The sequence below is a fragment of the Cryphonectria parasitica genome (assembly GCF_011745365.1).
Source record: "Cryphonectria parasitica EP155 unplaced genomic scaffold M406scaffold_2, whole genome shotgun sequence".
In the NCBI taxonomy this organism is placed as follows: Eukaryota; Fungi; Ascomycota; class Sordariomycetes; order Diaporthales; family Cryphonectriaceae; genus Cryphonectria; species Cryphonectria parasitica.
The window spans coordinates 4,372,660-4,384,990 of NW_024468910.1; the positions used below are offsets into that span (position 1 = coordinate 4,372,660).

General features: G+C 53.7%; 2 protein-coding genes across 2 annotated transcripts; one reads left to right on the forward strand and one right to left on the reverse strand.

Moving 5' to 3' along the window:
- Nucleotides 1-7,847: 7,847 nt before the first annotated feature.
- M406DRAFT_107730 (uncharacterized protein) lies at nucleotides 7,848-9,804 on the forward strand (the record flags this gene model as incomplete). The annotated part of the gene is made up of 2 exons (XM_040915261.1): nucleotides 7,848-8,162; nucleotides 8,571-9,804. Exon 2 carries the CDS (start codon nucleotides 8,716-8,718, stop codon nucleotides 9,802-9,804), a length of 1,089 nt encoding a protein of 362 aa, XP_040780092.1. The 5' UTR covers nucleotides 7,848-8,162; nucleotides 8,571-8,715.
- Nucleotides 9,805-10,144: 340 nt separating this feature from the next.
- On the reverse strand, nucleotides 10,145-10,840 carry M406DRAFT_355181 (uncharacterized protein). Its single transcript, XM_040923103.1, has one exon. It carries the CDS (start codon nucleotides 10,672-10,674, stop codon nucleotides 10,513-10,515), a length of 162 nt encoding a protein of 53 aa, XP_040780093.1. The 5' UTR covers nucleotides 10,675-10,840; the 3' UTR covers nucleotides 10,145-10,512.
- Nucleotides 10,841-12,331: the final 1,491 nt, after the last annotated feature.

Consider the following 12,331-nt stretch of genomic DNA (forward strand, 5'->3'; position numbering starts at 1 on the left):
GCTTGGCTAGATGGCTGGGTTTTCTCAGTCCACTCTCCGCCTCCGGTCCTGCCCCCTTTTTCCTCCTACACCACCACTTTCTCAAGTTTGAGAACCAGTGAAGAACATGCTCTGATTGTCCAAGATTATCGTGAACCTAGTTCTGTGGTCAAGACGATAGTGTCTCCACATGTCTTCTTCTTCTTCTCAGGGTCAATCCTAGTGTCTCAGAAAAAGACGGGCTCAAAACTCATCCCCGCCATCCTCATCTGCTGCCGCGCCTGACAGTGCGGAGCTTGAGGGTGGACTGACGTAGCATACGTGCGGCCTGGTGGAGAACATCATCTGGGCGGCGCTGCTCGGCGGTGGTTGAGCCGTTGAAATTTTAACGATGAAGACGTAGGGACCTGGTAGGGAGGAGAGAGAAAGCAGACTAGGAATAGACTTATCAAGACCTTGTTTTGGGAGACTGTTGGGGGTACCTTTGCGACGGGAGCAGTTTGCAAGTGGTGAGTCCTATAGTTTCGCATTTCATCTCCAAGTTCCAAGACTTTTCAAGTGGTTGGAAAAGGTATTGAGGAAGGTACATCTTGCCTCTGGGATGGTGGTGACGACGAGCAGCATTTGCCTGTCGCGCCTCCAAGAAAATACGATGAGATGCAAGAAACAACTGAGCCCGCTGGGATCGTCACCCACCTCCAGGAGATGACAAACGTAGATTACAGTAGCATCGGATACCACCACCTCAAGAGAGAGAGCGAGATAGAAAAAGAGGGTAGGAGTTACCGTTTCACCGCACTTGACGGCTGTTCCCACCGGGGAACATACTGGAGCGACAGAGGAAAAACTTGCAGCCGAGGCTGGCTGCCAACTCGATCATGAACCAAAGAGGCATCGTGATAGGTTATTTGGCCAAATGAGCCCCCCTCCCCGTCTTCTTCCTCTCCCCCCTTCCAACCTACCTGTCGAGATCGAAAAGAACTTCACCTCACCCTTGGCCGACGCTGCCCGACCAGAGGTCCAGTAGAGACACGAAAATATTCAGCTCTTTACCTTCAACAGGAAAGGAGAACACCCTTCGGTGAACACACACACCGATCCTCCGTGCCACAATGCGAAAGACACACGATGATCTAAAGAACCAACCTGATGGCGTGTTGGCGGGCGTCGCAGCCTTGTTTCGTCCGGGTTCGGGCACCGAAGAAACCAGGTCGTCGCCCACCACATGACACAAAGTTTTCCGAGGGGCCGGATGGGAAAGAGCACCGGCGTGATGATTGGCCGCGAAACTTCCGCGCCGACTGGTCGAGTCATTTCCAAGGGATTCAGCCAGCCTTCTTTCTGCCTGCTCCCCGGAAGGATGCAACGAGGCTCGGAAAGAGATGTGTCCGTTGGTAAATGCTGCCCACGCCAACTGCTTTATTCTGCAGCAAATTCGATTGAGGTCTGGTACGGGGAAAGAGAGGGGGGGGGGGGTGCGGGAAGGGGCAAGCGCCTGTGGCGTGTAGAAGGCAAAACCTCCTTCCTGTTCTGGCACTGCACAGATGAGAATGGCGAAAAAGCCGTCTCGACCCGACAATATGGGGTAGGAGCGATCCTCTGGGACCTGCGATTCCGGGCTATGAGGGTCACGATGACATGACAACAAAGGGCCAATGTCCTTGCGTTTCTCGCTCGAGAAAGCTCTGGGGAGGCGTACTGACTTCGGGCTCTGCCTGTCCGTTGTACCTGGGTCAGGAGTGCAAACTCGTGACATCTGTGGTCTCTGCAAGGGCCCTCTGTAGTGCTGAGTGAGGGAGAAGGAAATGGTGTACCACCTTTTCCAACATGGTGGTGATGGTGTCGTCGCCTCCTGCTCGCAGCAGCATGATGAGCTAGAGCAAGGACGACTCCTGCGAACCAAACCAACGGGTTGGGCTTTCTCTCTTCTCCCCTCTCACCCCAACGAAGCTTCTCCCAGTGTGCTAGAATGCCGCCTCGTTGACTTTAACCTTGTATGAGTTTGCCCCCAGGCCGTTCATTAGGCAAGGCGATGAAAATCGGCATTGACAGATTTGGCCACGACGTGGTATTGCTTCTTTGGTACCTGCTCTAGAAACGCCTGAAATTCGGAACCAAGCTGGAGGACACATCAGGGCCCCCACCCCCCGCAAAACACGTGTGGGTGTGGGGGTGTGTGTGTGTGTCTGTGGGTGTCTGTGTGTGTGAAGGCCCGGGAAGGAGGGAGCGGGGGAGGCAGGCTCCCAATGGGTGACCATGGCGAGCTGAGAGAAGGAGAGTTGGATCTCCTCCCAAATCCGTACCTTGCATAGTCTTGGGAAGCAAGTCAGGCGCTAACTTCTGCAGGTGGTGCCTTGGCGGAAGCTGAGGGCAGGATTACCCTCATGCCCCGCCCAGCACGTGATGGCATGAAGTGTGGCGTTCCTCTGATTCGAAGCCTGCGAGGCTACCATCATCAGGTTTTAAGTGTGCCACCACCAGCGCACCACATCATGATCATCATTGGTTGCAGAGAGGCGGTGGCATGGAGTGGTCCGCCGGCTGCCTCGGGCTGGTCGAATCAGATCGTGTCATCCGCCTGAGAAGATCTCCAAGCACCGGATGCCGTGTCAATTGTTCCCTGTTCTGCCATGTCATATGTCTGTTCTTTCAAAAGGACAAGAAAAGAAACAATAGATCAAATGTCTAGAACGTTTGATGGAAATTAATGTTGGTGCAGGGGGAAACCAAGGAAAGAGCGGTGAACATGTGAGAGTTTCTTTCGTGAAGCAGCAGTGCCTATTGGTAAACTGAAGGAATTGCGAAACCCCGGGCCCTGGAAAGAGTGATGGTCATGAGTAAGTAAACTACAGATACACCACAGTCACAAGCTTTAGAGCGAGGTCTTCAGCAGCGATACTGCCTGCAGCGTCCCTGGCACCTGCCCTTCAGCGCCTGTTTCGGCCCTGCATTGGTGCTTATGCAGGATGTGGGGCCGCCACATGCCGTCTCGTACAGCGCACTCCAGTGCAGTATAATATTGTACTGTGTGATAGTTGAGAGTTTGTGTATGCAGGCTCATCTTAACGTGGTTGTGCGAAGTGAGTCTGGGTGGCCGGCCCATTAGTATTTTTATTTTCAAATGCTCGTGAGAGGTGCTCGGAATCGACTGGTCAACTGAAGGCGTCTCCCCTCCAGGGCGAAGGATTCTGGCTATACTATGTACTGTGTAGCATCTTCCCCATAGAATAGTTGTTGCGTCAGCATGACTGGGGAATTATACTGTAGTGGTTAAACAAAGCTCACGCCCCCATCGCGCGATGGAAGGGGCTGCAGAAGCCAGGCGATTTTACTTGCTCTTCCTAGTGCCTTGGGCCAGGAAGTCCGTCGAGAGTGTACCGTGGTACTTAACGGAAACAACTGGGCGAAAGTGTATCTTGCATGCCCAGCCTGGGCATATGGGCTTTACCCTGGGGATCGTGAACAGTGGACCGGTCGCACAGACAGCGGGTGCGTACCGCAAGCGGGTCAAGACGCCGGGGCTGCGTAGGAGTCCGCTCTTTTCCCGAGCTTGTGAGAGTTTTGATGTTCTAGGGCTGCTAGCTATCATGAGAGAAATGCTATAGTAACAGGACATATGGTAAAGGAGCTTGACAGGTAGGTCACTAACACTCGCCCCCTCCTCCTAGTCTGATAAGTATTCCATCAGCCGGAGCAAGAAAGGTCTGCGATGGGTTCCAGATTGATGAAGGGCCAGCCCAGCGTGGGATAAACTTGATTCCTATCCATGGACCCTCGGGTCGACATGCCTTTAGAGAGGGAAATGGTGTGCTGCTGTGCTGTTCACAGCGTTATCGTGACCCTGGTCGTCCTCGGTTGTATGAATGCCGTATGTTGCGATTCAAACCCCGCTCGCCGAAACGCGGCCTGCAAACGTAAGATCGTTTCAACGCGGCGGAGTCAATCACACACCAGAAAGAAAGAAGACGGAAAAAAGGAAAAAAAGAGGAACTTGTGATCTCATCTCATCTCCCAAAGTCAAGACGAGACACACCGTATGTCCCAGAGACGAAGATAAGCAGAAAAGAAAAAAAAAATATGGCGCGGTCATCTCATCTAAAAACCGTTGCGTTGGCAGAAAACTAGAGCAACAACCCCAGCCAAAGAAAAGGAAAAGAAAGATAATCAACCAAAAACCAGGTCCCAAGCTCATCTGCGTGCCGCTCTGTGTGTCACCACGGCTATGCCATGCACGATCTGATCTTGTTCAGGCACGCGGAGATTGACAGCACGGCAGGGTACAAGTTGGGACGGTACTGAATGGTGCGGCGGATTGTGTCTGCCGTCTGGTCAAGGTCTCAAGTTGAAAAATGTGTATTCAAAGGATTGTGGCACTTGTGGGCTGCATGGTAATGCGGAGTTGGATGAAAGGTAGAGCCAAGGTCCAGGGTCTGGTAATAGCGGCAAGTTCCATAACGCCCTGTCCCTGCTGTGCCTGCTTCATCCGCTTCTTTCTACAAATCCTTGCCCCTGCCATCTGCTACTGCTGGGCTCTGTGTGTGGCCTGTGCTCAGGAACACAGTGGGCCTTTTAGGCTCTTCCACAACACCACCGTCCTATAGTAGAATCCCTACTCTGGAGATAAGTGACCCCTTCCGCCACGCCCATTCATCATCACAGCCTCAAAGCACACCAACGCCGTCGTGGAGGTTCGGTGAGCTATCGATGTGAGGTCAGGTAGCCAATGGAACGTACAAGACTGCCAGAGCATGCGAGAAAGGAAAAATCGTTATGGCGACCTATCGTCGCATCAACGAATATCAATGACGATCATATTTTTGTACCGGTGGCGATGGCAACTGACTGACCGAAGGGCTGCCTCCTCGCATGCTGCTAAGGTTGTACAGATTGACGAGACTATCTTTTTCACATCTCTCTCGCTCTCTCTCATTCTCTGTCTTGTCAAGCATCATTTTGCAGACCAGACCAGCGTTACATCTAGTCCCTCATGTGATGGCTGCCACAATCTGTGCAGATGCACGCGCCGCTCATCTTGGCACCTTATACTGCGACCACCCTCGGCCCTCTCTACTCTGTCCAGAGTAGCTCCGGAGCCAGATCAAGGCATGGCCCACATCTCAGTGGCCCCCGGTACTTTTGGTTCCTGAATCATCACCACAATCGTTAACACCACCACCACCACGACGAACCTATCTTGGGAATGCGGGACTTGGAGGCCCTATCTTCAGACGATGATGGTCAGCAAGACCGGCCTTTGGTACTGTAAGGAGGACTGTCCAGACCGAGCTCTGTCATGCCGTACATACCGTACCTTGCAGTAGCAGCTCGTCTTTTTTCCCCAGGGGATCGACACATCATCTACCACACATGAAAGAGAACAATTCTGGATACGAGGAAATACCCCCAACGGTCGCGTCCAATAGCCGCCATCCACGAATGCAGGTCGGCTCTCTCGGTATTCAAGTCAGGAAATCCCCCTCCCTTTCCAACCTTGGGCTCGGCTGCGCGTAAAGGATCCCAACCCCCCTTGAGTCAGTCAGCTCTCTTAAAAGAGAGCCCCAGACGCCGTGAGCCCAACATGCAGTAGTACTCCTCCTCGTAAAACACGCTACTACGGAGTTGTGTGCGGAGAAATCGGCCGTGTGGACCACCTTCTTATCCACATCCCGTGAAGAGGGGGTTATCATCGGGACTCTTTGGTACCCTGGGAACGGCAGAGGCCGATCCGAGCTTCTCCCTGCCCAGGTGACCCCGTCCGAGTACGAACAGAAGGCTGTTCTTACCTCATCTGGCATCAACAGAAAAGGAAGCACATGGAACAATACTATGGTATATTCAAGGCCAGACCATGGTCTCGGTCCATCTCGCTTAGCTGGTCACCGCCATTGTCCATAAGCGCGCGCACCTGGTCTTCCCCTTCCTCTTCTTCTCAAGAGGAGGAGGCACCTTGTCCCAACAGCAGCATCAAGCTGTTTTGATGGGTCCTTTTTGAAAAAGCGGTGGTCTTCCTGCCGTCAGACCGAATGCGGCTGATGTCTGAGGCATAGACGACAGCCAAGCTGGGTCCGCTTCGCAGCCACTCCGGCCACGGCGTGATGTGTGAGCTGTCATATGCTACAAAGTATGTATCTTGGAGGTGGGTAATCGGTGAATGAGGCTGTCGGCTGGCGAGGCGGCGTGCGTGGCTGACGTATTTGCAACGGGGCGGTTCACACACACATTCTCTCTCTATGCAACTGCTCCGTACGTGCAGGCTGATTCCTCAGGCTCGTCATTATCCATCCACCAACAGCACCACCCGATCAGGCACCAAGAGGGCTCCTCGCTTCTAACGCACACCCTTCCGGTCGAGGCTATGAAGAGCCACACTCAGAGGTCCGCTACTCCACCATCTCGGCGGTACTATTATTTCCCCTTTTTTTCTTTCTTTCTTTGATACGGTACACCGATACTGCTGTTGTTACTGCTGCTGCTTAGGCTCTTCGCATCGGTGACCCCAATCCGGCTTGTAAATGGTGACCCGCATGGCACACAGTGGGCTTGGCAGAAAAAACAAGAAAGAAAAAAAAAATAAGAAAAAGGCTCGAGTTGTCGCTAGAGTTTGCCATTGGCCATGGAAATAAAATTACATATGCAACCTCACCTGCAGGCACTTCCACCTGCCAGCTGGTCTAGCTGCTGCTGGCACACGGCGCGGGTGCCACCTGGCACCACCGATACCTGGCATCCTCGGCCGTCCCTGACCGAAGCAGCTAGCCCATGAGCCTTGTCACCAGCCTGCATGCTCCAGATCCTTCAAGCAGAGGCAGACATTGGCTACTCTGAACACCCTCAGTCGATTAAGCCACAGGCCCAGAATGGATTGTTCTTAGGAGCTGTAATTGCGGGCAAGAGGACAGACATGTGATGCCTGAAGGGGGATGCAAAAGATGGTCTCGACAAGTCGGTTAGGATTTGTTCGGTGTAAGTCTCGCATCTGGGCCCCTGAGGGGTTGTGGAACCGACGGCATACCATCTGTGAAAAGAGGGACTTGCTATGGTACTCCCTCTCTTGATCGGATCGCCAGGGGGGCCCATCAAAAGAACCTAGGTCTATCCTTGCTCCTTGTCAATCCTTCTCGCGTCAGAGAGGGTCTGTGCCGGCTTAGGACAAACGGCTCCATCGTTACTACCTGTCGACACAGGCCCTAATACCACTGTGTATGTGTGCATTGCTGAACGTCCTATGTAGGAGGCCGACCAGTGATGCTGCTTTGGAGGTAGCGAAATCATCAAGTCTCTGCCCAACCAAGAAATCAGACTGGTGGATATTATGAGAGCTGCCACCCACCAGAGCATCTTAAGCCTCATTGGATACCGATAGCGAGAACCAGAAGCCGGTCGGATCTGGTTTGACAGCAAGAGTCTCGAGAGATATCTTATTCCCTGGCCCTGCCGCTAGACCACAAGGAGAATTCCACACCTCTAGCGGCATTACTTTAACACTATAGTAGTGCTGTAGTACTTGCTACGTACCGTCGTAGTACGATAGCAGCAGGTACGATACGCACCCAGTACATGGCAACTACGATACATGGGGCTCGTTCCACAAAGGTCCCCACCACCGCACCACCTCGACAGCTTCCCCCTCTATTGAAACAGCCAGAGGACTTGGCTGATGGTGCTTGCCCCTCCTCTCTCTTACGCAAGATACTCGATACTGCTCAGAGCCAAAGCCCCCTCCCCTAGAGACATACTGACTTGCCCGGCTTCACACCACCGTGCGTGCTGTGGCAGGCTGGAAGGTGTGTGGGATACTAAAATTTCCCCTCCTCCTCCTTCTCGACACCACTTCGGTGCCCGGGTCGACCTTGTCAGGACCTTTTCTGCTCGTACCCAAGCTTATATGACACTTACAAGCTTGCGCAGGTGATTGATTATACATCGCTCGCCTCGCCACTTCAGATGGTTGAAAAGGTCTAATAGAGGTTCCTTGCCCTGTCCTGGATATCTTTTGCTGTGCCGGGCCCAAGATTAACACTCTTCACGACACAATCCTTTTCCCCCTCCTCCTTTGATCTGAGCGCAGCCGCACCCGGATCTTTCGCTCGTTTTCTTCTCCCTTACACCACGACGTTGTCTGTTCCTCGTTCACCCTGTGAAGGGATCAAAGACATTTCCGAGGACCATTGCTGGCTCAGCTGGTTAGTCTTGCTACTTTCTTTCCTATCCCGTGTCTGCTCGTCCTTCCCTCCGTCGTGCTTGTTTGCGTATGACTCGTTGGCTGCATCACCCTTTCGTGGTGAATTGAGGAGGCTGGCTGGCCAGATTCACAAGGGTTCCTATATGAGATACTCTCGAAAAGAACTCTGCTCCTCCAAAAACAGCCGCCTTGATGAGTTGGTGACGGTCTACATGATACTCACTTGGCTCTCCGGGGGTTGTGCACGGTACCACCTCTTGGCTATACGATAATGCTGTGTTGAGCCAACACAATCCAAATGTTGTCGCGAGATGTTGGGTACTTTGGGTGTTATTGCAGGTCGCTCTGGGTTACTACACGACGGCCGCACATTGGCAGAGTTCATGATGTTGACAAGACGATGTATTAGTCTGATACCCGATGGCCACGAAATAAAGTGAATGATTGGTGCAGCAGCCTCGATCGGAACTGGACCACGATTTACGGAGATACAAGGCTCAATGCAGGCAATCTTCACCTGACTCTATGCTATAGAGCAGGTCCACCGCGCTCTCATGAGTCTTCAAGATCTGCCCTCCTCCCAGCTTGGGAGCGATTCGACAATAGGCCCACGCGATGTGCCATCCCCCGCCCCTGTGGTACCAACACTGTCGGCCTTGAGCACAACGGCTGTGACATCCACCGGGGCAACACCATCTACTGTGGTCGCTGCTCAGACCTCCTACACATCTACACTCAGCTCTGCCTCAAGCAGCGGCTTTACATCCTCGAGTAGTAGTAACAGCGCAGCCGCAGCGGCAGCGACCACAAGCATAGGGGACAGCCAAGGGGGGTCCAGCGACGGAAGCCGGTCAACTATCATCATTCTCAGCACGGTCTTGTCTACCATTGGCCTGATCATACTCGCCGGAGGAATTTGGGCGTGTCTGCGATACCGGCGGAGACGCTCGAGACTGTTTGGCCGCGGCATCACGCCTATCGGAGACGACGAGATCGAGACCTGGAAGGGCCACCGCAACGAGAAAGGGCTCGGGGACGGCAATCAGCGCCATGCTGCTCCGCCCTTCTCGTCTTCCGACCCGAACAGCAGAGGCCACCAGAAGCAGGAGTCGACCAGCTCGACAAAGAAGCCGCCCAGCGTGATCGTGTACGCCCGCAGGTCCGAGGAGCAGTGGGCCAGGTCACCTTCGACGCCCGGCCACTACGGCCAGAGCAGCTGGGATGGCGGCAAGACGAGCTTCGACAAGGAACTACCCTTTACCCCCATCCATGCCAGGGCTCCTAATGCCAGAGAGGGCCTGACGGACGAGGCCATTCCCGGCGATGTTCCTTTCGTCCAGAGCCCCAAACGCCAGGGCTCCCGGCTCTACAAGCCGCCGCGCGCCCCGCCACATGCACACACGCGGCACAAGAGCTCGAGGTCGAGCTCCAGCCTGCACAGGCTTGGGGACGGCGTCCGCTACTCGGATGTGGACGAGTACAGATACTCACATGAGGGCTACCAGAACCGCTCCAGGGGCTGCTCCGTCTCATCGCCGCCACCACCGCGGCTCTCGCTCTCGAGAGACTGGCCTGACGGCAACGGAGGCCTGTCCCCACGACCCCTCGTCCGACCAGATGAGATTGGGCGTGCCATCGGCTGAAACCTAACAATCGATTCGGTCACATGGGACGCTAAACAACCCGGAGAGGTGTCGACAGAATCAACCATGGTTCGTGACGATATGGGTCATCTCAATCAAGCCGGTCTCACGGTGTACGATGATCGCTCAATATGATAAGACGAGACGTCAAGTTCGGACGGATGGATATTCGCTTCGATATCCAGGGATTCCAATCCTCCAAAGTCAAGTCGAGAAGCATTGTTCCTGCAATGACGTCGACATTGGCTCAAGAAGCTTCTCACACTTGGGATGAGAGCCCCAGGGTCACTTGTCGGTGGTCAATCGTCAGCACTCAAATTCTTGTCGTCTTGGCAGTTGAACTCTGCTGGACCTTGTGGAGGGGGAGAGAGCTTAGATACGAGGGGTTTGCCACCGCCACGTTTCACTATAATCGTGTGTGTACCGTGCCACAATGTGTAGTGCAACACAGCCGTCTGGTAATACTGTACCAAGGAACAGCCTGGATCTCATATATCTCTCATTTCACCATTTGACCCCCTCACACACATCACCATCACCCCAAGGCCATCTCCAGGTGGGACGGCAAAGCACAATATGGAATCATTTTCCAAACGAGATTAACACTGGACTCAATCTTTCCTTCTTTTATTTCTTTCCTTATGTGTTCATGAAGCCACGAGAAGGAGACCAAGTGTGACGGATATACCCAATACTTGCAGGGTGGGATCAATGGCTGGGGGTGGCAAGTCTGATTTCTTTCCGCACAAATTTGTATGCGCGAGCGCGAAATGTTCCCTCCAGCTTGCAAAGTGCGCCGCGTTTGCGAGCCTTGGCTATTGCCTTGTTCTCGATACTCGGGCTGCGCTCCTGTCTCTTACCTGCGTGCATCACTAGTATCTATAGATGATGTCTGTGTGGACAGGAACACACATGCGCAGGGTTTGAAGGAGAGAAGGCCCACGACAGTCTGGCACAGCTGCAAGTAGAACTTGCTCGCTCTGTATATCTATATGTATAGTCGGAACAGGCAACAATATATGTGAAATCCAGATCTTATATGCGCAAGAGAATATAGTAAGCTCATCTCCCTTGATGCACATATGGCATGTAAAGCGTATCAAATCTCAGATAGCAAGGAACATGCCCTTGAGATGGGAGCTGCCAAACCTTCGAGATGAGGGCAACTTAACGGTGTCCTCCTGGGCTTCTATCCATTTCAACTGCGACTAGATGTAACTGTCAGATATTTCCCAGTATGATGGCTGCTCTCACCACAGATCGCAAGAGTCGGTCATCAGCCACCTAAGCCTAACAACGAGTCCTTTCTTACCAGCAATTCCTTGCATAGCTCTCATGACCCATCTATTCATACCTCCTTTCGTGCCTTATGATCGCATGTTCGACTTTCGAATTATACCTCATCTCCTATCGGGTTCCCGAGATAGGAAATACAAGTAAGTTTATTTTCTTTTCGAATGCTAGCATATCGATCAACAGCTCAGAAAGCTGTGCAGCGTGAGAACTATAGCGGGGTTACAGGGCACTTGCTGACCTCAGCAGCTTTTTACTGTGTAACATACCATGCTACAGTATGGCGCCCAAAGTAAATGGGGGGCCCTCTCTACGCGTTAGCCCCCTGCCCTACCCCTGCCGCCTACCCCCCAAGCGCGTCGCGTTGCTATACCCAGGAGCTTCTGTAAATTTTCCGCGCTGAGGCGGGCAGTCAACTTTGAGTTTGTTCTCCATAGTCTCAATCATCTTGTTAACGACTGCGCCCACATATTTACGACAAGGCCTGCGCTGACTACGTTTAGTTTTCACAATTGACTACTCTAGCCTACAGATTACCCCTTCCGTCCTAACTATAGACAACTATACAAGCTCGTCTTCATCGTGCGGACAGTGCAAGGACCCTAAACTCGCCTTGGCACCTCGCACCCCCCCCCCCCCCTTCTCCTTTGTGCACACTTGGCCTGCCTGTTTGTGAAGCCAACGACCGCCACCATCGCCCTTTACCGCCATAACGAAAGACCACTGCTGGGTGAACAACGGACGCCATGCCGCCACGCAAGAGCGACGTGGCTCGCAGGGGTGAAGAAGCAGCTCCGGCACCACTGGCACCAGCACCAGCCGTCTCGAGCGCAAGATTCCGACCCGTAGAAGACGGCCTTTCCCCCCCAGTGCCCATCTCCACGCCAGCACCCAAGCCAGCACCCTCGTCTGCCCTCGCCCTTCCAGCCATGGACACCTCCATGCCGCCTCCGAGCCTGCCTCCGCCTGGGTCCGCCCACAGCGCAGACGCCGTAGGCTTCCACCCCAGAGCCGAATCGGCGTCCGCATCGCTGAATTCTGTCGGCGGTGCCGCTGCTCGGACGACCCCGTCATCGGATAAGGGCAAGGAGAGGGAGGACAAGAGCGGCGGGCCCGGTGGCCACCCGAAGGAGGCCGTCACCGTTCCAATCGAGGTATGCCCGGATACAGAATACCCTTCCGAATGGAAAGGAACATGTGCGTCCGCTGACACGATGCCTTGTCTCTTCGTGTT